At 41.9% G+C, this 26,608-nt stretch overlaps 1 protein-coding gene across 5 annotated transcripts in view; it reads left to right on the top strand.

Annotated features, from left to right (window-relative positions):
• Positions 1–11,847: 11,847 nt before the first annotated feature.
• Positions 11,848–26,608, top strand: part of LOC140480791 (disco-interacting protein 2 homolog C) — a 619,093-nt gene continuing 604,332 nt past the window's right edge. For 3 of the 5 annotated variants that reach the window (XM_072576181.1, XM_072576184.1, XM_072576183.1), the window contains exon 1: positions 11,849–12,107. In XM_072576181.1, coding sequence (XP_072432282.1) covers positions 12,023–12,107 — 85 coding nt within the window. In that variant the 5' untranslated portion in view covers positions 11,849–12,022. Of the gene's footprint in view, positions 12,108–26,608 lie in introns of all 5 variants that reach the window. The other 2 variants (XM_072576180.1, XM_072576182.1) reach the window with 1 other exon arrangement.

The raw sequence follows: 26,608 nt of genomic DNA on the forward strand, positions 1-26,608 counted from the left end.
CATTGTTTACTTGTGCACAGTACACTGGCTGTGGGCAGCCCATTCAGAGTCAGTCCCACGAACTGAGAAGATTCTAAATCCCCTGTTTATATTTTTTTAATGAGGAAATTCTAAATCTCCTGCTTTTTTTCTTGCAACCGCAAGAAATGCAAAACTTGCGCCCACACCTCCCCCCTTACTTCCCTCCAAGGCCCCAAGGGACACTTCCATATCTGCCACAAATTCACCTGCACCTCCACACACATCATCTATTGCATCCACTGCACCCGATGTGGCCTCCTCTATATAGGGGAGACAGGCTGCCTACTTGCGGAACGTTTCAGAGAACACCTCTGGGACAGCCGGACCAACCAACCCAACCACCCCGTAGCTCAACACTTCAACTCCCCCTCCCATTCCACCAAGGATATGCAGGTCCTTGGACTCCTCCATCGCCAGACCATAGCAACACGATGGTTGGAGGAAGAGCGCCTCATCTTCCGCCTAGGAACCCTCCAACCACAAGGGATGAACTCAGATTTCTCCAGTTTCCTCATTTCCCCTCCCCCCACCTTGTCTCAGTCAAATCCCTCGAACTCAGCACCGCCTTCCTAACCTGCAATCTTCTTCCTGACCTCTCCGCCCCCATCCCACTCTGGCCTATCACCCTCACCTTGACCTTCTTCCACCTATCGCATTTCCAACGCCCCTCCCCCAAGTCCCTCCTCCCTACCTTTTATCTTAGCCTGCTGGACACACTTTCCTCATTCCTGAAGAAGGGCTTATGCCCGAAATGTCGATTCTCCTGTTCCTTGGATGCTGTCTGACTTGCTGCGCTTTTCCAGCAACACATTTTCAGCACTGAACCCTGACCACTAGACATTGCTTTTTTTCTAGCATCTTTATCTTGGAACCCCCTGGATGACTCTGGTGGAGTTCAGCCAATGTCTGACATTGATCTTAATTGAGGACAATCACCCTTGGTCTCCATACTCAAATGCCGTTGTCTATGGTGATCTGGTCTTGCCATGTCAAGAAAGACCATAGAACATAGAACATTGAACACAGAACAGGCCCTTCGGCCCATGATGTTGTGCCGAGGATTATTCCTAATCTAATATAAAATAACCTAACATACGCACCCCTCAATTCACTGCTGTCCATGTGCATATCCAGCAGTCGCTTAAATGTCCCTAATGACTGCTTCCACCACTACTGCTGGCAACGCATTCCATGCATTCACAACTCTCTGCATAAAGAATCTACCTCTGATGTCTCCTCTATACCTTCCTCCTAACACCTTAAAACTATGACCCCTTGTGCCAGTCAATCCTGCCCTCGGGAAATGGCTCTGGCTATTGAGTCTATCCATGCCTCTCATTATTTTGTATACCCTGATCACGTCAACTCTCTTACTCCTTCTCTCCAGAGCGAAAAGTCCAAGTTTAGTCAACCTCTCTTCATAAGACAAGCCCTCCAGTCCAAGCAGCATCCTGATAAACCTTCTTTGCACCCTCTCCAAAGCCTCCATATCTTTCCTATAATACGGCGACCAGAACTGGACACAATATTCCAAGTGTGGTCTCACCAAGGACTTGTAGAGCTGTATTCTGATGAAGGGCTTTTGCCCGAAACGTCGATTTTCCTGCTCCTCAGATGCTGCCTGAACTGCTGTGCTTTTCCAGCATCACTCTAATCTCGAATCTGGTTTCCAGCATCTGCAGTCCTTGTTTTAACCTACCTCTAGAGCTGCAGCAAAACCTTGTGGCTCTTAAACACAATCCCTCTGTTAATGAAAGCCAAAACACCATGTGCTTTCTTAACAACCCTATCTACTTGGGTGGCAACTTTGAACACCAAGATCCCTCTGTTGGTGCCAATAATCCTGTCTTTAATCCTATATTCAGCATTTAAGTTTGACTTTCCAATATGCATCTCTTCGCATTTATCCAGGTTGAACTCCATCTGCCATTTCTCAGTCAAGCTCTGCATCCTGTCTAAGTCACACTGCAGCTGGCAATAGCCCTCAATATTATCAATGGCACCTCTAACCTTTGTGTCACTGGCAAAATTACTAACCCACCCCTCAACCTCCTCATCCAAGTCATTTATAAAAACTACAAAGCGCAGAGGCCTAAGAACAGAGTCCTGCGGTACACCACTCACCACTGACCTACAGGCAGAATACTTTCCATCTACAACCACTCTCTACCTTCTGTCAACCAACTAATTCTAATCCAGACAGCCAAATCTCCCTGTATCCCGTACCTCCTGACTTTATGAATGAGCCGAGCACACTTTTCAAATGTCTTGCTGAAGTCCAAATACACCATATTCAATGTTGTTCTTTGTCGACTTGTCTCATCACCTCCTCAATAAGATTTGTGAGGCATGACCTGCCCCTCACAAAGCCATGCTAAAGCCTTTAATCATGCTATGCTTTTCCAAATAGTCATAAATCCTGTCCCTCAGAAATATTTCCAAAACCTTGCTGACTACAGACGTAAGACTGACTGGTCTGTAATTGCCAGGGATTTCCCTATTACCCTTCTTGAAAAGAGGAATAACATTCACCTCCCTCCAATCCTCCGGTATGACTCCCGTGGAGAGTGCGGAAGCAAAGATCTTTGCCAGCGGCTTAGCAACCAAGGATAAATCTGGTCTGGCCCTGGGGATTTATCAATTTTAATATTTGCCAAAATTTCCAGCACATCAACTTCATCAATCTTGATCTGATCAAGCCTATTTCCCAGCTCCTCAAAGTTCTCATTCACAACAAGGTCCCTTTCCTTCGTGAAAACCAAAGCAAAAAACTCATTTACGGCTTCCCCTCTCTGCTCAGACTCCACGCACAAGTTCCCTCTGCTATCCCTGATTGACCCTACCTTCCCCCTGATCATTCTCCTATTCCTCACGTATGAGTAAAATGCTTTTGGGGTCTCCCTAATCCTTCCTGACAAGTCTTTTTTGTGCCCTATCCTGGCACTCCTCAGTCAATTTTTGAGCTCCTTTCTAGTAAGCCTGTAATCCTCTAAAGCTGTGCTAGACCCTTGCTTCCTCCACCTTACATAAGCTGCCTTCTTCCTTTTGATGAGAACTCCTCTGTTCTTGTCATCCAAGGGTCCTTAATCTTACCCCTTCTTACCTGTCTCTGAGGAACAAATTTGTGCATCACTCACAACAACTGATCCTTAAACAATCTCCACATGTCAGTTGTGCCCTTTCTGTTGAACAATTGCTCCTAATCTGTACTTCCCAACTCCTGTCTGATAGCATCATAATCTCCTTTTCCCCGATTAAATATCTTCCCTCGGTAACTGTTCCTTTCACTCTCCAAGGCTATGCTAAATGTGAGGTAGTTGTGATCACCATCACTAAAGTATTCTCCCACGGCGAGATCTGACACCTATCCTGGCTCGTTGCCGAGCACCAAATCCAAAATGGTCTCTTCCCTCGTCGGTCTTCTACATACTGAGTAAGGAAACCGTCCTGAACAGACCTGACAAAAACGGTTCCATCCAAACCATCTGCACTAAGGAAGCTCTAGTCAATAGTGGGAAAGTTGAAGTCACCCATAACAACAAACCTGCTACATCTGCATTTTTCCAAAATCTGCCGGCCTATGCGTTCTTTGATCTCCCTACTGCTATAAGGAGATCTGTAGAACATCCCCAACGAGGTGGCTGCACCCTTGCTGTTCCTAACTTCCACTCATACTGACTCAGTCATCAAACCTTCCTCGACAATCTTTGTTTCTGTAGTTGTGATGCATTTTCTGATTAGCAATGCAACACCCCCTCCTCTTTTTCCACCTTCCCTGTTCTTTTTAAACGTTCTAAACCTTGGAAGATCTAGCAACCATTTCTACCCCTGTGAAACCCATGTCTCCGTTATGGCCACAACATCATAGTCTCAAGAACTGATCCAAGGTCGAGAGTGTGGTGCTGGAAAAGCACAGCAGGTCAGGCAGCATCTGAGGAGCAGGAAAATTGATGTTTCAGGCAAACGCCCTTCATCAAGAATAAAGCTGTGAGCTGAGAGGGTGCTGAGATAAATGGGAGGGGGTGAGGCTGAGGGGAAGATAGCTGAGAGTGCAACAGTTAGATGGAGGGTGGGGGTAATGGTGATAGATTGGGAGAGGAGGGTGGAGCAGATAGGTGGGAGGGAAGATGGACAGGTAGGACAGATCATGAGGGCAGTGCCAAATTGGAAGGTTGGAACTGGGATAAGGTAGGGGGAGGGGAAATGAGGAAACTGGTGCAACCTCATCACCTCAGGGGATCTCCCACCCACAGTTTCCAACCTCACAGTTCAGGAACCCTGCACCACCTGGTTCTACCTCCTACCCAAGATCCACAAGCCTGACTACCCTGGCCGACCCATCATCTTGGCCTGCTCCTGCCCCGCTGAACTCATCTCCATGTACCTCGATACTGTCCTATCCCCCAGTCCAGGAACTCCCCACAAATGTTCAGGACATCACCCACATCCTCCACCTCCTCCAAGACTTTCATTTCCCTGGCCTCCAATGCCACACCTTCACCATGGACCTCCCTCTGCCATGACCAGAACCTCAAAGCGCTCCGTTTCTTCCTTTCCCGACGTCCCCACCAGTACCCTTCCACTGACACACTCATTCATTTGGCTAAACTGGTCCTCACCCTCAATAATTTCTCCTTTGTATCCTCCCGCTTCCTCCAGATGAAAGGGTTAGCCATGAACACCAACATGGGCCCTGTCTGTCTCTTTGTTGGTTACATGGAATAGTCCATCTTCCGCAGTTACACCGGTATCATTCCCCAGCTTTTCCTCCCCTGCACTGATGACTGTATTGGCGCCACTCATGCCCCCAAGAGGAGGTTGGAGAGTTCATCAACTTCACCAACACATTCCACCCCGATCTTAAGTACACCTGGACCATCTCAGACACCTCACTCCCCTTCCTGAACCTCTCCATCTCCAGCAACAGTGGCCAACTCAACACTGACACCTTCTCCAGCCCCACCAACTCCCACAGCTACCTGGACTACATCTCCTCCCACCCTGCCTCCTGTAAAAATGCCATCCCTTATTCCCAATTCCTCTGTCTCTGCTGCAACTGTTCCCAGGAGGACCATAGAACATTACAGCACAGTACAGGCCCTTCAGCCCTCGATGTTGCGCCGACCTGTCATACCAATCTGAAGCCCATCTAACCTACACTATTCCATGTACGTCTATATTCCTGTCCAATGATGACTTAAATGCACTTAAAGTTGGCGAATCTACTCCCGTTGCAGGCAAAGCATTCCATACCCTTACTACTCTCTGAGTAAAGAAACTACCTCTGACATCTGTCCTATATCTATCACCCCTCAATTTAAAGCTATGCCCCCTCGTGCTTACCGTCACCATATTTGGAAAAAGGCTCTCCCTGTCCACCCTATCTAACCCTCTGATTATCTTATATGTCTCTATTAAGTGACCTCTCAACCTTCTTCTCTCTAACGAAAACAGCCTCAAGTCCCTCAGCCTTCCCTTGTAAGACCTTCCCTCCATACCAGGCAACATCCTAGTAAATCTCCTCTACACCCTTTCCAAAGCTTCCACATCCTTCTTATAATGTGGTGACCAGAAGTGTACACAATACTCTAAGTGCGGCCACACCAGAGTTTTGTACAGCTGCAGCATAACCTCATGGTTCCTGAACTCGATCCCTCTATTAATAAAAGCTAAAACACTGTATGCCTTCTTAACAACCCTGTCAACCTGGGTGGCAACTTTCAAGGATCTGTGTACCTGAACACCGAGATCTCTCTGCTCGTCTACACTACCAAGAATCTTACCATTAGCCCAATACTTTGCATTCCGGTTACTCTGACCAAAGTGAATCACCTCGCATTTGTCCGCATTAAATTCCATTTGCCACCTCTCAGCCCAGCTCTGCAGCTTATCTATGTCTCTCTGTAACCTACAACATCATTCGTCACTATCCACAACTCCACCGACCTTAGTGTTGTCTGCAAATTTACTAATCCACCCTTCTATGTCCTCAGGATGAACATTTCCCATCAACCACCACCCTCTATCTTCTTTCAGCAAGCCAGTTACTGATCCAAACTGCTATATCTCCCACAATCCCATTCCTCTGCAGTTCCAACACAGAACACACCAGATGGCCTCCTTCTTTAAAGAACATAATTTCCCATCTCACATGGTTGATGATGCCCTCCAGCGCATCTTATATACTTCCCGCACCTCTGCCCTTGAACCCCACCCTTCCTCACCTACCACACCACTAACCTCCGTACACATTGCATCATCCTCTGCCATTCCGCCACCTACATACCGCCCCCACCACCAGAGATATATTTCCCTCCCCACCCCTATCCGCTTTCCATAAAGACCATTCTGTGACTCTCTTGTCAGGTCCACACGCCCCCCTCCCCCACCAACCCACCCTCCCCACCCGGCACATCCCCTGCCACCGCAGGAATTGCAAAAGCTGCGCCCACACCACCCCCCCCCCCCCTTCCCCTCACCTCCGTCCAAGGCCCCAAAGGAGCCTTCCACATCATCAGAGTTTTACCTGCGCTTCCACACATATCATTTACCATATCTGTTGCTCCCGATGCAGTCTCATCTACATTGGGGAGACAGGACGCCTACTTGCAGAGCGCTTCAGAGAACATCTCAGGGACACCCGCACCAACCAATCCCACCACCCCATGCCCCAACATGTCAACTCCCCCTCCCACTCTGCTGAGGAGATGCAGATCCTGGGCCTCCTCTATCGCCACTCCCTAACCACCCGACGCCTGGAGGAAGAGTGCCTCATCTTCCACCTCGGGACCCTCCAACCCCACGGCATCAATATGGATTTCACCAGTTTCCTCATTTCCCCTCCCCCCCCTTATCCCAGTTCCAACCCTCCATCTTGGCACCGCCCTCATGACCTGTCCTGCCTGTCAATCTTCCTTCCCACCTATCTGCTCCACCCTCCTCTCCGACCTATCACCTTTACCCCGACCTCCAGCTACCTATTGCATTCTCAGCTACCTTCCCCTCAGCCCCACCCTCTCCCATTTATCTCACCACCCCCTCAGCTCACAGCCTCATTCCTGATGAAGGGCTTTTGCCTGAAATGTTGATTCCCCTGCTCCTCGGATGCTGCTTGACCTGCTGTGCTTTTCCAGCACCACACTCTCGACTCTAATCTCCAGCATCTGCAGTCCTCACTTTCACCAGGTCCAGAAAGGTTTCAATCCTGGTTAGGATAGTTCTTATGTTTACCTTAGTTTCACTAGGACAGGATTCTTTGTGTCCACAGTCAGTGTATCAGTGATTGGAAGGGTGGCCAGGAAGCTTAAATTCAAAACAGAGTCTTCCGGGGAGGCACCCCCAGTGGTGTATCTGCCAGTGGGAGGTGGCTTGAGGCATCTTCATTAGCCACTTGGCTTCCTTGTACTTGTACACACTGAGAATAAGGGCCTAATGCTGAAATCCACCAGGAGCTATGGATTGCACTGTCTTGTCTTCCTTCAGTATCAAGCAGGTGTTTGTGATCTGTTACTATGAAAAAATCCTGTCTGTAAAAGTGCTGGTGGAACTTCCACACCCTGAAGATGTTTGCCAAACCTTCCTTCTCTTTCTAGGCATCAGCCAGTCTGGAAGCATACCTAAAACCAAGATCGAAACCTTTCTGGAGCTTTCCTCTCCATTGAACCACCAGTGAGCCAACACTACCCCGATACCATACAGGGAGGCATCTCATGTCAGCATTACCTCTTGCTTTGGAAGTTAGTGGGCCAACAACTTAGATGACGATAGCTGCTTTTTCACTTCCCTAAAGGCTACTTCTTGGATACACAACCATTTTCAAGGCTGACCCTTTTACAATAGCAGGTGTAAGGGTGCTAAGATGAAGGCCAGGTTATGTATGAATGTTCTGTAATAATCAACTAATCAAAGTAAACATGTATGTTCCGATAGTTGTGGGTGCCAGGGTTCCTTTGATTGCCCTCACTGTCTCTTCCAACAGGTGTAACTAAGTTTTGTCAACTCTGTAACCCAAGTAGATCACTTGGGGCACCTGGAACACACATTTTCCCTTCTCAAGCATACACCTGCCTCGGAGAAACATTTAAGCACTATATCCAAGTTCTCCAAGTGCTCTTTATTGATCTTCCCTGTCATTTGTACATTATCCAAATCAGTAGCAGTTTAGGGGTAACCCTTGTAAAATGCTCTCCATGGTCTGCTGGGAAAGGGTGCAGTCTTGTATATTGGTATAAACCCTTATGGGTAATAATTGTAGCATAGTTCTGGGACTCGTCATCCAGTCATAATTGTAGATCGGCATGACTCATGCCCAGTTTTGTAACAGAGACCCACATTGCTAACTTTGCATACAAGTCCTCTGTGCGAGGGACTTGTACTTGTCAAGCAGTGACAAGCAGTTTAACGTTTGCTGAAAATCCCCATAAACGCGAACTGAGCCAACAGACTTCTCATTTGGCACATCTCTGAAGGTGGGAACAGAGTTAATATTTCGAGTGCAGTAAGTATTTTTCAGAACTGGTCCTGTTAGTGACCTTTTGCAAAAACAAAGATTTGGCTATCTTTTTCAGTGCTCCAGTTGAACCATTGTACAGCACCGAAACATACCCTTCAGCCCATCCTGTCTATGCTGACCAACAAACACCAAACTACAATAATCCCATTTACCTGCACTTGGCCCAGGTTACCTGGCATTTTAAGTGCTTGTTCAGATACTTATAAAATGTTGTGAGAGTACTTGCCCCTACCAGCCTTCAGTATGTATCATATTTCTACCATCCTCTGGGTGAAAACTATTTTCCTTAGTCACCCTCCCCCCACCCACTGCACACCTTCCCCTCCCCCCAAAAAAAGAACACTGACTCCTCACTTTAAGCTTAGACCCTGCAGTCTCAGACACATCTGCCAAAGGGAAAAGATTCTCATGATCTTCCATGTCTATGCTTCTCATAATTCTGTATGCCCTCAATCAGATTTCCACTCCCCCACTTCCTCTAAACACATCTTTTTAAGGCAAAACAAACCCAGCCTATCCAGTCTGTCCTCATAACAGACTTTTCATTTCAGGTGAATCCTTCTCCACCCTCTCCAGTGTAATCATGTATGTGAAGATCTGCTTGATAGCTATCTGCATAGCAAACTAACTGATATCACTTATGATGTGGTCAGAAATGAGCCTGAACCATAACTGAGGACTTTAACATCCATAAGACGTGTTTTGTGTACTTTTGCATTTGGCCCCAGTTCCTGCTGCAACAGGTTATGGTAGCCAGTGACTGTTGGTCTGCTGAAGTACAGTTCCTCATTCATTGCTCCTCTATCATTTTAAGGTAAGACACCCTGTTGCAAAACTCCTACAGACTGTAAGGCATCATTTGCCCATTTTTGTATTATCGCAGGCCTGTGCATTAAGACTTGATGTTATTGCTTTTGCTGTAGCTGTCACTATGGTGATCTCAGCAACACTCACATTTGTATTGCTAAAGTCAAAGGTCAGCACCCCAACAGCAATTTAGTCTGAAAGACTTTCCAAGCTCAGCCACAGCAGACAAAAAATGGCTTTAAGTTCTCAATCAGGCAAAAATCTCTCTGCATACACTTACCTAAACACTGCTTAGGAATAATTTATATATCACAGCTTGGGGAAAGCTCCTCCAGTCTCTGTATCTTGCTTTGTTTTCTGGGAATATTTAAAAATTAGCAAATGAAGTTCACCCAAGCATCTATTTCCCAAACGGTTTATAATGTAAGTGGAGGACTCCTATTTTTAGATGCAGATACAATAGTAATATTTCAGAGGCATCTTCACAGATACATGACTAGGCAGGGAAAAGAAGGACACAGACTGTGCAGAGGCAAAAGGTTTTTAGTTTAGAAGGCCATCTTTTATTGGTGCTATCTTGAGGGTGGCATGGTGGCTCAATAGTTATCACTGCTGCCTCACAGTACCAGGGACCCAGGTTCAATTCCAGCCTTGGGTGACTGTCTGTGGGGAGTTTGCATGTTCTCCCTGTATCTGTGTGAGTTTCCTCTGGGTGCTCTGATTTCCTCCTATAGTCCAAAGATGTGAGGTTAGGTGGATTGGCCATAGAAATGTAGGGTCACAATTATGGGATGCTCTTTGGAGGTTCAGCGCAGACTCAGTGGGCCAAATGGTTTGCACTGTTGGAATTGTATGGTGGGCTGAAGTTCATGTGCTGTACTGTTCTTTGTTCTTAAATAACTTAATAAACTTGTGTAGTATTGAGGGCTGCCACTGATGTCAAAAGAGAACATTAGTCAAGATGGTAGCACTCATAGTTTGGTTGCCTTTCTGATATGGGATGTCCCATCATAAAATTGGTAGGAGAAATGCTGACTTTACACTCGAAAACCGATCTAGAAGCATTCTTTTTATCTTACTATTCTTTAATTTTCACACATATTGATAATGTTTTCTTCATACTATTTGTTTCACTCATGTAGCTATCTCTCTAAAGCAGATTTATTTTTTGTTGTCACCCCAAGCATGTTGAATATTTATTTTTTCACATTGCTAGTTGCTGCACGCAGTGTATTTTTCTTTACATTGTATATTGATTAGTTTCATATTGCACAATTTGTATCTTTCTCTTTCACACATTTCATCCAGTTTCTAAGACATAATGTTCCTCTTTGTCTTACACAGACATCTTGCATACTTCTCTGATACGGTATTGTGTCTTGCAGGGATAGTTTCCTTTATTGAGCCAGGTACACTGCATCATTTTTTCTAAGATGTATTGTTTCTCTTCCTTATGCTTTCTTAGAATCATGACGCATGTTTCTAAAAGAAATATCCCTTTTCAGTTTTCTTTATTCTTTCAAATAATCGTGTGCTACTGGCCAGCAGCATTTGTTGCTCATCCCTAATTGTGAAAAGCTCATGGTACGCTTTCTCTTTGATTCACTGCAGTCACGGGGGTAAATCCACACTGATGTTCAACATGGGATATAGTTTTTACCGTGAGATGTTGTTTTTTCTGTATTATGGAGAAATGTTGTATTACATGTTGTATTTTTTCTCTGAAATATTGTTTCTTATTGGTTTGGCTTTTCCTCAAAGCATATTACAAAATTCTTCATCTGACATGTATCTAATTCGCGAACACAATCCATTCGGTTGAAGTTCTCTTCCTGGGCGTGAAAGCTCAGTTAACTTAAAATATTGGGTAACATCTCTGTTAAATAATAGAACAACTGTTTCGTATGTTTCTAATTTCAGGGCCAGGGTACTTTTCTTTTGTCTCAGACGTACTGTACCTTTGTCGGCATACACACTGTATCTGTTCCCTCACAAAGTCACATAATCTCACGCGTATTTCGCCTTCACTGTTCACTGCTTCCTCCGTTTTACACAATGAATCTTTCTTCCTTAGGTATTCTGATCATTTTACCTCACAAGGCATGCACGTTTCATTTCTCTCGAAGAATTTTTTTTCGATTACCATTCTTTCACAGAGATTGTTTCAGCCTTTCTCAGATAAATTGTATCATTCTCTCACAAAGATGCACTGTATCATTCTCTCAGCCTGACAAATTGTATCACTCTCACACAGATTACAATGTATCATTGTCTCAAACCGATACATTGTATTTCTCCCACACAGATACACTATCTCCCTTTCCTCTCTCAGACATATTGTTTCTTTATGCTTCGCATTTTTCCCCCACTCTCTTCCTCCTCCTCTTTACCTTACGCTCGCTCGCTCGCTCCCTCCCTCTGGCGGCGGCCCCGGTGCGCTCGCTCCCAGCGCGCGCCGTGCTGTGCTCTCCTGGAGCGCGTGCCTGTGTTGTGGCCGCGCACCCTACTCAACCACCCCCCCTCCCCCTCTCTCTCCTAAACACAGACAGAGCAGACGCAGACATGGCGGTAGTGTGAAGCGGTGGAGATTCCCCCCTTCTGTATAATATCATGCATCTCCTACAGCCCTCTGCAAAGTGCTGAAGTGTGGCCTCGTCACTCGGACACAAAGAGAGAGAGAGAATGGCGGACCGCAGCATTGATAGTCTGCCTCTTCCTCTCGAGGTGAGGGCGAAGCTGGCCGAGCTGGATTTGGAATTATCCGAAGGTAAAAACGGATTTTTCCCCCTTCTCTGTCTCTCCACCCCCTCCCCGTACGTTTAATGGGGTTGCTTCCTATCTCCCTCCTTTTTCTCCCTCACCTCTTTTGTCAACACTCAGCTTCACTTGGATTTAAAAAAATGTTTGCTTTGCAATTTATTAATGAATCAGTGTTGCCTTTCAGCTGACACTTCATTTAGCGGTGAAGTCGAAGGAGGTGGAAAAATAATATCAGGGCTGGGTTTTGCTCTGTTCCTCGCTTAACGGTTCCACAGCAAAGCTTCTTTCCTTTGATTTGTTGAAGCTATTATTTCATTAGAATTTCTCCTTCCGATTTGGATTGGATAGGATAAGGCAACATTGATATCTTAAGAAAAAATTGTAATCGTGGCGTCGATGCATAATATTTCTCCCTTGGTGTGAATTATTTGTAACGATTTATGACTATCAATGTATTTGCCAAACTTGAAATTGTAGTATTAAAAAAAATCATTTGACTGGAGAGGCGTGTTAATCAAGTGTGAGTGTATGTTGAGTAATATATAACAAACAGATGTTCGGTTTAGGAATAGATCTCGCCAGCATATTGATGACAGATAGTATTATTTGAATGTAAAGGCAGGAGACGGCATATTCTAGTACTTCATCCTGACATGAAGGAAAGACTTGAAAGTGGGGAGATACTAATTAGTGTCAATGTGCTCTTTAAAGTCGATGTGGCATTGTGTTGGACTTGGTGCTGGCAATTGCAGTGTCAGTCTGTAACATCAGCGTGCACTGGAAGTTTTTGATTTTCAAATAAAAGCAGGGGAAGCAAAGTCCTCTCCCTTTTGTAGTCTGCTTTCCTGCTCATACTTGTCTGGACGTAACGTGACGCTTGTTTTATCCCGCAGTTTGGAACACACAAAAAGCCGTTTGAGCCCTTTTGAGAAAAATGTTATGACCCAGTGTCCTCTAGTTTTAAAAATGACGAGTGTCAAGTTCATCAGTATATACATTTTGGCTGTTCACACCACCCCAAAGTGCTGGGTTCCAGACAGGCAATCTATTTGGATGTCTGTTCATCTTTTAGAAAGAGGCAGATATTTTACCATGACCTTCCCTTAATAGCTTTGTGTATCATTTGAAAACTAGAATGAACAGAGCTGGCAGTCTGACAGGAGAGGAGCTTTGACCAGTTGCTAAAGGGTCAAGCTAAAGGCTGCGGAGTGATCGATCAAATTAACCCTTTCTCTCGTTTCTTTTCCATGAACCCAGATGTGCATCATTCTTTCGGTACGGCCAGATAGTCAAATTTCAGTAATCTTTGGCTATTGTTAATACAATCGTTTTGCGTGAATCTCGCTGGGTTAAGTTTTTTTTCTTGTATGGGGAGCGCAGCTCCATGTGTAACGAGATTTGTGATCGAGGAATGAGCTTTCAAACTGTTGACACTTTGGTAGTACTGTAAACGCACCGGATGTTTCTTTTTCTGTTGAAATCCGATACTTTTAACGACGGTGCGGTTCAAATCAAGGTGCAACGTTGTAATCACGCCTTTAGACTTTGTTCACATGCTGGTGTTAAAAGTGTGTGTTTGCTGCTTCTTGGCATGTCACTCAACAGTAATCATTGACAATAACTGTAGCAGTAAGTTTGCTTCAACCCTTTTATGGAGTGTGCAGTGTTGACATTGTATTGGTTGGACTAGTCCCAAGACTTGCAACTGAAACGCTTAACGGTCGAGGCTGAACACAACGAGGAAGTGAAGGAATACCAAATGCAGTACTTTTTTTCCCCTTGTAAACACGTAGTGATCTCATGATATGCTGCCGTTATTAATGACGTTCATTCTGCAGTCTGATTAACTGCCAATTTGAAATTGTCCATATGTGACCTCCACACTTCGTTTTTCCCCCACACTGCCGAGCATATTTAGAACGTTGTAGCAGCTTGAGAATCTTTGCCGGGACAGTTCTGCTCAGAAGAATGTTCTCTCGACTTTCTAGTAAAATTGAGCCAGTGATTTTTTTTTCTTGCCTTTTTTGGATTTTGTCTTTTGTAGCTGTTTTCTTTGAAATATTTCCGATGGAGAGAATTGTCCCGCCATAAATTGCATGTGCACGGTCTGTTGCCCGGTCGGTCCCTTACAATCAATCATGCACTTGCAAAAAATTAACGCTGTTATCATTTGTGTACTCGCGCCATTAAGAAGGATATTTTTTTAAAAAATCTGCAAAGGGGGATGTTATGTCGTGAAAAACATGTGCCTGCGAATAAAAATAGGTATTAGGATTGAGACTATCTGAAACAAGTTGGAATTTGGTCATTTCGAATCAGAACCACACCAGATTGGAGTTCAGAGAAAAATGACTTGCAAGCTTTGGTTTGACACTGATAAAGAGTTGATCCAGTGAAACAGCAATCCTGGATTGTTCAGATTTTCCACTGGACCACCTGCGTATTTTGTAATTAGAACAGTGCTAGAAATCTGGCAATATCTGTAGAGAAAGAGTTAGCGTTTTCTGATATAACTGTTCAAAACTGAAAACGTAATTGGACTTGGAATGTGAACTCTTTCTCTATCCACAGATGCCGTTAGGCTTGCTAAGTTTCTCCAGCGCTTTGTTTTTGTTTCCGATCTCCAGCATTTTGCTTTTACTTTTGCAATTTTTGTAAATCTACCAGGCCTTTAAACAGAAAAAGATGACATTAATGTAAATCCCACTTTTGTGGGAGACACTTCTGTCAGTACATGCATGTAGAAGTGCAGGAAGTGATCTCTGAAACAGGACAGTTTGAAAAGCAAGTCAGGTGAGGGCCAAGCAATACTAACCAGCTTCCATTTCATTCGTAACTCAAATACTGCTTCCAGACTGACATCTTTGCCCGTGAAATGTCATTCTTGTGTTGCAGTCTTGGTTGAGCAGATATACTGATAATCACAGATCTATTGCTATCTTTCCTGTCTCTTCCAAAAACGATCCAATCATGATAAACCATCACCAACAGCCATGTTACAAGGCCTACAAGTTTTTTCATAACAAGATAGTATTTGGAAATCAATAATGCTTCAATTTGTCATGCATACTGGCCAAAATCAGCTGTATTGACAATTTTGGCATTGTGTGCATGGTACACCAGCTGCCTCAGGCATTATTAGACACAGTGGGTTTTGACTTCGAGGAGCAGAGGTCAGTGATTTGAGGGGAATAATTTGTAGGTTCTGCAGGAGCAACAAACCCCCTTTTTAAAAATTGGTCATTCAATTGGGACTAGTGAGAAATAGGTGGAATAAAAACAGTATCTGTATGTAAGTGCCTTGTTGAGATTCAATGGATGTGTGATCATTGAAGAGTTGTGGAATATTGTAGTCGGCACAGAAAAAAAAGGTAGCTCACATGTTTACAGGCATTGATAATATAAACAGACAAGGTTTCTGAAACCTTACAGATTTATTACTATAACATTTCCTCTAATCTTTGAAAGCTTTCATGAAATAATATCAAAAGGAAGCCTACTATGTCTTTGTCATCAGTCATAAATGTACAATACCTAATTTAAAAAAATACATTGGGAGGAATCCAGGTAGGCAACTGCCTGTGTTGTAATATGTGTTCATTTGTGCACATTTGTCATTGTTGCTTTTTATATTAGTTGAAACCTGGTTTGATTTTATGAATGGAAAGGCATCTTGCTTGTCATCTTGTATTAAATTTATTCTGTCAGTGATCTTCAATGAAAAGCATAGGAAATTGCACTGAAATGAGGAGTCCCTGTTCTGTGGTTCCTTTACAGACTCATTTTTAATGTGTCAGATTTGCTGATTTCTTGTTTTTATTATCAGATGATGGGGACACTGATCATTCACAGAAACTGCACAGTAGAAGGAGAACAAGCAGAAAGTCTGTCTTCACCTTTCTCCCCCTTTCCTTTGGAAATTTCATTAACCAACAGCTTAGTTTTAATGTGTAGTTTACAAATGAGCTATTGTTTAAGTTACATGAATTAAGTTCAGCAATTGAAACAACCACCAAATTGACGAATCTGTCGGTAAATTCAATTCTGCAGCCAATCAGTGCATAAATAGAATTATGTTCACATGGATATAAATGAGATAAGCCTATTGTTTGAAATTCTGAAGTTTTTTGGTAAAAGTTTACTTTTCCATATTTTTAGGGAAAGAACTTGAACTTATCTAGTGCCCTTCACAATCTTTTATGGTGAATGTAATGCTTTTTGACATGTAGCCCATATTTTACAGTAGGAAATGCTACAGCCAATGTATACAGAGCAAGGATCCACAAATGGTAATCAAATAATCCAGTTTAAAATTGGTTGGAGGAAACCTGTTGGCTAGGACAATGGAAATAAGTACCTCACTTTAAAAAAAATAAGTTCCTTGGGTTCATTTATGTCCACCCAGCAGGGAATTGAAGACTCAGTATCATCCAAAAGAAGACACTCTTAAACCCTTCCTATGTACCCATCCAGATGCCTTTTGAATGTTTAATTGTACCAGCTGCCACTACTTTCCTTGCAGCTCATTCCGCACATGCAACACCCTCTGCGTGAAAACGTTGCCCTTTAGGATCCTTTTAATTCTTTCCCCTATCAGCTTAAACCTATGCTCTCTAGTTTTGCACTCTGCTACCCTGGGGGGAAAAAAGACCTTGGCTATTCACCCTATCCATGCCTCCCATGATTTTATAAACCTCTATAAGGTCACCCCTCAGCCTTCATCCAATCAATTTGTAGTGTTTTTTTATGGGTGGCACAGTGGTTAGTACTGGTGCCTCACAGCTCCAGAGAGTTTGCACGTTCTCCCCGTGTCTGTGTGGATTTCCTACAGGCGCTCCGGTTTCCTCCCACAGTCCAAAGATGTGCAGATGAGGTGAATTGGCCATGCTAAATTGCCCGTAGTGTTAGGAGAAGGGGTAAATGTAGGGGAATGGGTCTGGGTGGGTTGATCTTCAGAGGGTCGGTGTGGACTTGTTGGGCTGAAGGGCGTGTTTCCACACTGTAAGTAATGTAATCGTCTAATCTAATCTAAATAAAAGGGGCTATTTTTAAGTAACCTTTGTTTGTAGGCTCATTTTTTTTTCATTGTCAATACTGTGATGTAGAAATGGAATAATATACATAATTTGAAGACCTGTCCAGATCACTGAAACCTGATCAGCGGAAGAAGACCCTGCACCATCCTGGACCAACTGTCGAATAAATATAGGAAATTCACCTTGCACGATTATGCCTCAATAAATGAAAAAGGAATTAATTGAGTTCCTGAAAAGATTGCAATGTGAAACTAAAAATAATTGCAGGATATTTTCAAATTCTACTGTCAGCAGAGCCTGAATGTTTGAAAGTGAACATTTATAAGGATTGTTTTGAGGTGTTTGAAAGATATCCTATTTGAAAACCATACATGAATCATAGCATTTTTCTGTTTAATATTAGTTCAGTAGCTATCCTGTGTATTTGTCTCCCACCTCCTTTCGTAGAACTACAGTAATTTGAAAATAATCTGCCATGACTAAGGTGCTGGCTACTGAGTCACCACTTGTTGTTTTTCAGTGCTGGGGGCAAAAGAAAGTCATTATTGTACATTTTTCTGAACTTGACAGCCCGAAAACCATCTATTGTTTGGATGGCATAACTTAGAAGCAAAGGAAAGAATGAACTCTGCCTACTATGTGTGAAAGTCTACGATCTATTTTAGATATTTATTTGCTGCTCATTCATATATAATAAAATGATTGTTTGATTCATTGTTCAGAGGTTTGGGTCTTTGCAATGGGAGAAGCAAACCATCCATCTGGGGAAGTCCTTTGATGGTACTGTCTATTTAAAATCATTTTTATCAGTTGCATATGAAAACTTGAATCTACTTGCTCTGGTTTATTCCAGGCGGTCATAGGAATCATTGTTTCTTTTTGTCCCATGTGTAAATGTGTTTAAAATCTCAAGTAACCTTTTAGGTATTTAGTTTTTAATTGTTTTGTTAGTTTGTTCTTGTCTGCTCCTGCAGACAATTGCCTTGGTTTTTGTGGAGGAGTAACTTTTATATTGTCTAAAATGCATTCATAATTGTTCACTATAATGTAATATATACTGTTATTTTTCAGGTAATTAGTTGATTATCACTTAATCCGCTGCAGTGATTACATTGGAGTTACTAATCCCTCAATTTAGGCCACTTCACACAATAATTAAAAGAAGTATCATGATTGTACATAGCCTTCAAATGATAACCATTGACCTCCACCCCAACTAATCTCCACAGTATTTCTGTTTATCTCTCTTTTTTTAATCTGTCTCTTTCTCTCTTCCCTCACTTCCTCTGTTCCTCAGTTTTGATCTATCTTTCACTGTCTCATTCCCTTTTCTCTCATATTTTCCTTCTCCTTTCTTACTCCTACTCTTTCCCCCAATACCCCTCTCCCATTCACTTTTCTGATCCAGTCTGCTTTCTGTCCATCTATCTCTGTCCACTGGTAACTTGCTTCAGATGACTTGAGGCCTCAGTGGACACATACAGCATGCTGTTCAATCATAAGTGTTAGATTTTCTAGTGTGGCATTAATATATATGATTTAGGAGCAAGGTTAGGTTATTTGGCCCTTCAAACCTCCACTGCCATTCAGTAAGATTTCTTGATGTTCCAATTTCCTTTTTTCCATCCATTCCCAAAAATGTTCGCTTCTCCAGGTTAACAAGAATCTATTGACCTCTACCTTAAAAATATTCAAAGACTCCACCTCCACCACCTTCTGAGACAGGGTTGTAAAGTCTCTCAGCCATCTGTGAGGGGAAGAAAAAGATTCCTCATCTCTGATGTAAAAGAGTAGCCCTCAATTTTAAAGCAGTGTTGTCTTGTTCTTGTGTCACCCAAGAGACTAAACATCATTTCTATGTATACCTTGGGAAGACCATTTAGAATCTTTCTAAGCTTCAGTAAAACACACCTTCCTTCTCTGACCTCTGGTGAGAACACATCCAACCTGCCCAACCTTTATTCATAAGATACCCTGCTCATTCCAGGTATCCATCTGGTAAACCTCCTCTGAACTGCCTGTCCAGTGCATTTACATCTCTCACTGAACGAGACCAAAACTACACAGAAATTGATCTGGTCTCACCCTGTGTAACTGAAACACAGGATCCCCATTTCATTGTTTGATTTCTGTCATAATGAAGGCCAGCATCCTATTAACCTTCCTGTATACTAACCTTTTGTAGCTCATGCACCAGAACTCCTAAATACCTCTGCATCTTAGAATTCTGAAGTCATTCTCCACTTAAGTAATTTTCTCCTTTTATACTCTTTTTGATAAAGTGTACAACTTCACATCTTCCCACATTATACTCCATCTGCCATATTTCTGTTTCCTCATTTATCTATATCAATTTGCATTCTCGATATAGTATTGTCAAAATAATTATCCAACCTATCTTTGTCAACTGCAAATTTAACCACAAAACTTTCAATCCCCACACCTAAGCCACTGATATATAGTAAATTGTAAACTATTTAGCACCTCGTCACATACTGCCAACCTGAAACGCCCATTATGCACATTGTGTTTTTTGCTTGCCAGCTAGCTAATCTTCTATCCATGTTAATATGTTGCCCCCTATATTGCAGTTCTCTCAATAACCATTTCAGGAGCACCTTGTTAAATGCCTTCTGGAAATCCAAGTGCATCAATAGGTTCCCATTTATCCACAGCACATTATTCCTTCAGAGGATTCCGATAAATTGGTTAAACAGGATTTCCCTTTCACAAAATCACGCTGACTCATCCTGATTACCTTGAGTTATACGAAGTGTCCAGTTATAACTTCCTTAATTATCAATTCTAACAGCTTCCCCATGACTGGTCGCAAGTTTCCAGTTTCCTGCCACACTGCCTTATTGAATAGAAGTGTTATTGTGCTATTTTGTAGTCTGATGGATGCCTTCTTGGATCTTGGGGATTTTGGAAAATTAAATCAACATATCTGTGTCACTGGCAACCTTAATTTTAAGTCCATTAGGACTCTCAGATTAAATCAACATGCAGCTCTATCAGTTTGCTCAGTACTGCTTGTCTAGTGATTATAATTTCACCAACTTCTTTTTATAATTCACTCATGGGACTTGACATCTCTGATTGGGCCCATGTTTATTGCTCATCTCTAATTGCCCTTGAGAAGCTGCCTCTTTGAACTGCTGAAGGCAGACCCATAATGCCATCATGGAGAGAATTCCAGGATTTTGACCTAGCAATGGTGAAGGAATGGTGACATATTTTCAAGTCAGGATGGTGAGTGGCTCAGAGTGCAACTTGTAGTTGGTGGTATGTTTCCTTGTATGTGATCCCCTTGTCCTTTTAGATGGATAGGTCATGGTTTTGGAAGGTGTTGTATCAGGATCTTTTGTGAATTTCTGCAGTGCATCTTGCTTAGTAGCAACAGAGTGTACTATTTGTGTTGGCAACTGAATGGCACCACATCCACAAACATTCCGATGGGTCGCTTTGTTCTGGATGGTGTCAAGTTTGAGTGTTGGTGCTGCATTCATCCAAACAAGTGGAGAGTATTCCTGACATGTTCCTTGTAGATGGTGGACAACCTTTTTGGGAGTCAGATACTCGTTGTAGTATTCCTCGCCTCTGACCTGCGCTTGTAACAATTGTGTTTATGTGGCAAGTTCAATTGAGTTTCAGGTCAATGGTAAACCCAAGGTTGTTGATGGTGGAGAAATAAATGATGGTAATGCCATTGAGTTTCAAGTGGCAGAAGTTAGATTGTCTCTTATTGAAGATAGTAATTGCCTGGTATTTATGTAACATATTATCCAGGTTTGTTGTATTTGAACGAAGACTACTTCAGTCTCTGAGGAGTCGAGAGTGTGGTGCTGGAAAAGAACAGCAGGTCAGGCAGCGTCCGAGGAGCAGGAAAATCGATGTTTCAGGCAAAAGCCCTTCATCTGGTCCTGATGAAAGGCTTTTGCCTGAAACATCAATTTTCCTGCTCCTCTGACGCTGCCTGATCTGCTGTGCTTTTCCAGCACCACACTCGCAACTCTAATGTCCAGCATCTGCAGTCTTCATTTTTCATCTCAGTCTCTGAGGAGTCACAAATGGTGCTTAACATCCCCACTTCTGACTCTTAGATGGAGGGAAGGTCAATAATGAAACACCTGAAGACGGTTGGGCCTAGGGCTTTCCCTTCTGTCAACCACCTGATTTAAAAGTATTACCAAGATATTTTGTATTCTGTATGGCAAAGACAGAAACAAAATACTTATCCATTGTATCAGTCATTTCTTTATTATCTATTATTAATTCCTTATTCTCACCCACTCGAGACCCAACACTCACTCTATTTACTTTTTTATAGGTACATACTGAAATTTGTGCTGTTTATTTTTACATTTCTAGCTCAGTTTCTTATCCTGATTAACTTTTTAGTCATTCTCTTCCACTCTTTATATTCTGATCAGTCATTTGATCTGCTATTATATGCTTTTTCCTGAATTTTGATGTTCTTCAGTGTTTTTTAGCTCACTATGAATGGTGAGTCTTTCCCTTGGAATTTTTATTTATTATAGGAATATACCTATTCTGAGTATTCTGAAGTTTCCATTGAAGTTAGTGCCCCTCTACTAGTCTATTAGCTGAATATTTAATTTAATTTCATTTCAACTAGCTCACCTTTCCTGCCCACATAGTCATAGAGATGTACAGCTAGTTGACCTTTTTAAAGTTTACAATTGTTTTCTTTCGATTCCTGCTTTTTCCTTTCAAAGTACAGTGTGTTCTGCTGTAATGCGACAGCTGCTTTACTCTGTAACCTTACACTTTAGAAAATCACCCTGTGAAAGACCGCTACAGAAAGTTATTATACTGTTCAGTAGAAAGTTTGTGTTATCCAAATAACATCCACAATTTGTCAATCGCGTTATAGCCAATTGGTGTTCATAGAATCCCGACAATGTGGAAACAGGTCATTTGGCCCAATAAGTCCACACTGACCATCTGAAGAGTGTGCCACCCAGACACATTCCCCTACCCTATTACTCTACATTTCCCCTGACTAGTGCTCCTAACCTACACATCTGTCTACTATGGGCAATTTAGTATGACCAATCCCTAACCTGCACATCTTTGGACTGTGGGAGGAAACCGGAGCACCTGGAGGAAACCCATGTGACACGGAGAATGTGCAAACTCCACGCAGACAGTTGTCTAAAGTTGGAATCAAACTCGGGTCCTTGGCACCGTGAGGCAGCAGTGCTAACCACTGTGCCACCCTTATAATGCATGTTATACCAGAAAGAACTATAAACATAACGTTTCCATATTATGATCACTGCATTTTTACTTTGAAATCATTAATTAAGCCTGTCAGATTACACAATACCAAATCTAGTATACCTGCTCTTTGGTTGGTCCCAGAGCATGCTGCTGGAAGAAAATATCTTGAAGTCATTCTGTGAACTCCTCAGTGAGGCTACAATTACCACTTGGTTTGTTGCAGTTTATATATACATTCGAACCACCTTTAAGAATTATTGCAACCCTTTAACACAAGTACCCAGTATTTTGTTTATTCTGATTGTCCTACACTGTGATAACCATACAAAGGCCTGTAGGTTACTCCTTCAAGTGACTAGATTCCCCTGCTGATCCTCATCTTCATTCAAACAGGTTTTACATCCTGATCTCCTGAACCAAAATCACCTCTAAATTTTTCATCAATGCCATCTTTGTTGAGGCGTGCTGTCCCTCAACCCTGAGTGAGGTTGGGCATAATGGTGGTGTGAAGAGGTGCTATAACTGGTCATGCTATCTTTGGGGAGGGAAAAGCAAAAATGAGGGACAAGTGTTTTTTGTACCTGCTGGCAAGCATGATTTGGTCTGTTCTGTTCCTGCATTAGCCCGTTTGCTAATGCAGGAACTTGCTGGTGTCACCATCACATGCAACAATTTCATTGTTCTCCTGGCCAACCACTCATCTTCATAATGACTGTGCCTTTGGTTGAACAGGCATTTTGAATTTCCTCTTTTGAAACTCCTACTAGTCCATGGTTTCTTCCCCCTTTCAAGAACCATCTTAAAATTTACCTCTGACCATTTGGAGGTAAGTCGTATTTTTCACTACTATTGCATTTTGAGACACTCTTCTGTGTTAAAGCTGCCACATAAGTTTATGTTATTGGTGATGTCTGTTGATTATGAATAGTATTGTGTCTCAGTTGGGATCCTGATGTCAAATTGTGTCTCTCAGAATATCCATTCATACAGGATAGCAGATTGTTGACAACAGTCATTGAATTGTACCACACCAATTGCCTCTGCCTTCATTTGTGGCGATAAGAATATTGATAAAATCTATTCCATGGAGTGATTTTCGAACAGTGAATTCATGTTGGAATGGATATAAGTTGTACAGTGCTTGCATTTGTAATTTGTTGCTATGGAAATCCTTTCCTGAAATCACTGGCTCATCTTTTTTTTGTGTATTGATACCTGTGCTTATTTTAAGAGAGTATTGAATCTGCGATTAGATGTATTTGTAATTTACATGTCTTCATGAAGATTCAGGGCTTTTGTAACTGGTTTTGGGTGATTAATTATGGTCATATACGATGGGATCCACATAAGTTTGGTTTGGAGAATAAATCTAAAATTGATTTTAAATATAAATACATTTATTAATTCAGCAAAGTATTCCTGATAAAACAATTCAAATCACTCTTTTTGACAGTGATCTTATAGTAATTGAAAGTTCATTAGTACAGGACGATCAATGCAAATCCGTTAAAGTCAGGATAGGGATTTAAATTTAATTAAGCAAACTTCTTGAATTGTATCGTGGACAGTTGCACATCAGGTCACTCAATTTGGCATAGTAAGAAGGATCCCTTTTGACTTTGTACAATTTGGTTAAAAAGAAGGAAATATTGCATTGACTTTTGCACTCTAGTACATCAGTAAAAATTTTGTCAAACATCAGCAAATGCAATTGTGCAAATTCTGTAATGAGCTGCATGTTAACACTTGAATTTTAATTTGGATTCATGTGAATTAATAAAGTAAATTAAATTTGTAAAAAGTTTTGCAAGCAATATTAAAGATTCTTAACAGCTCACTGTAGATGAACATATGTTATGGTGTATTGAATCCCATTGTCTCAATTTTGTTTTCTCGCAGACCTGAGGTGGTCAAATTGCTAGTGTATGTCCTGGTTCAGAAGGCATTTTAGCAAGCTGGACCAAATCAAACTCACTAACATTTATTTGTAACACAGTAAAATTGAAATATTTTGATGACCCTCAAAACAGCAATTGTTTAAGAATAATCTGTTATTCTTAAAGTCTGTTCATTACCAGACTTTAAGAATAACCAATAGCAGACACACAATTTATAACTTAAATGGAAATTAATTAATAACACTAACTTTAGTAGAGCAAAGCTAAATAACAAGGTTCGTAACATATGATTAATATCCATGACTTAAACCCAGTCTTCTTTCATTGTAGCCTTCACACCCTCTCTCAGCCAGATAGATAGACACAGTTAAGGGCTAAATTGAAAGAAAATGAAAGTATTGCAATGTGCCTGTAAGCTTCTGCGTTCACAGCCCTCTGCCCTAAAAAAAACACCTCAGTCAAAACAATTCAATTTAGTGTTGGTCTTTATTTTTCACCATTTTATGTGATTGGCTGGCCAACACAGGCCTCCCTTTGACCATGCAACAGCAATCAGCTGTCAGTCCTTGATCATAGCACATCCTGGTACTGAAATGTCTGCAGTGTTCTTAGAGTAACTAACCTTCAGTTACCTTTCCAGTCCAGCTTCCGTATGAAAATATGTTAGTTTGCTTGTTTGTTGTTCTCCTTTTTGTTTAAATGAGGTGCTATTCAAAGTTCAATTATTAACTTCAGCTCACCGTTCCGAACCAAAAATGAGAAAAATAAAGAAAAATTAACTGTGGTGTTAACAGGGGTAAAAATAGTATATTTGTTGTTAAATTTGTTATTCAGTGAGCATCTTTCTGGAAACCTCACAGGTGGATATTAAGTGGGAGATGGGTAAGGCTGAGCTGCCTCCACAAGTGAACTGTTTGCCAGCATTTGTCTCTGTCTGTTTGGCTAATGGTTTCTTGGGATGAAATATAGGAGTACTGCAGGCATTTTGGAGCGTTTTTTAATGTGAGCTGCAACTTTCAAGGAAGGAGAGGAAAACTAATTAATTGAAGTGTAAAAGAAATGTTGAACATATTAATTGTTTTCAACAGTCTGCACCCTGTCCAGTCCTCCTGGCACAGAACGTGATCTCCATGTGTTGATTTCCTGCTGCCTGACAAGCTGCAGGTGGTATAGTTGCTGACCCTGAGTCTGTGTGGTTGAGGTGCTCAAACAGAGTGTGTATTGATTTATTGTAACAAAATGCTGTCAATTAAACACTGAAGTAGAGTCTTGATCTGAAACACCAACCGTGTTTACTTTGCAGATTTTGACTGGCAATCATCTATGATTAGAGCGTGTTCTGTGCTTATTGTTTGCAAGCTATTATTTTTAAGATTATATGCATTGCTAAGGTAAGGTTTTGTTTGATAATTCTGAGTAGATGTAAGTAATTTCACTTCTGTTTCTTTTTAAAAGTATGAATCAAATATGGAAAATTAAATAATCTATTAATCAGTTTGCAACTCTGTGTACTCATGTTAAAAAAGCTTTGGAGATTAAAATTTAAACTTGTATTTGCATAATTCACTTGCTTTTTGTAGGATTTGGATTTTTTTCAGGCCTACTAGAGATGGGTGGAAAGTCACATTCCTGGGTGGCAACTCAAGTACTAAAATGCTAACTAATCTCACACTGCCGATTTTAAAAATATAATCAGGCTAACCATATATTTAGATTAAATAAGGTATTTTTGTCAGAATTTGGCTGTCCCTTTTTATATTGCACATTGACCTTTGTGCTTCACATGTGTGGCACAGTTTTGATTTAACAAGATTTTTGACATTTTCATGGGAAACTATTAAGTTTAATTCCCTGTACACCCTCTCCTGAATGTACAATTGCAGCTATCTTCTTTTGTCTTGAATACATTGACCTTGCAGGTTGCCCTCTGTTATCTTACTTGAGGGCCAATCTTTACACTCAGTCCAGGTAGTTAATATACTTCTAAGCTACCTGAGTTTTACATTTAGAGTCGGTGTTGACATTTCTAGCAGCTCTGGTTGACACTGGAGGGAGATATCTTGAAAAGGAGTTTCAAGGATGACAAGAGTTAGAGATTCATATAGCGTGGAAATAGACCCTTTGGTCCAAACATTCCATGCTGACCATGTTCCCAAACTAAACTCGTTCCACCTGCTTGTGCTTGGCCCATATCCCTCCAAACCTTTCCTATTCATTAACTTATCAAATGTCTTTTAAACGTTGTAACTGTACCTGCATCCACCACTTTCTCTGGCAGTTCATTCCACACATGAGCCACTGCTTTTCTTTCCAAAAGTTGCCCCTCA

The sequence above is a fragment of the Chiloscyllium punctatum genome, chromosome 8 (assembly GCF_047496795.1).
Source record: "Chiloscyllium punctatum isolate Juve2018m chromosome 8, sChiPun1.3, whole genome shotgun sequence".
Lineage (NCBI taxonomy): Eukaryota > Metazoa > Chordata > Chondrichthyes > Orectolobiformes > Hemiscylliidae > Chiloscyllium > Chiloscyllium punctatum.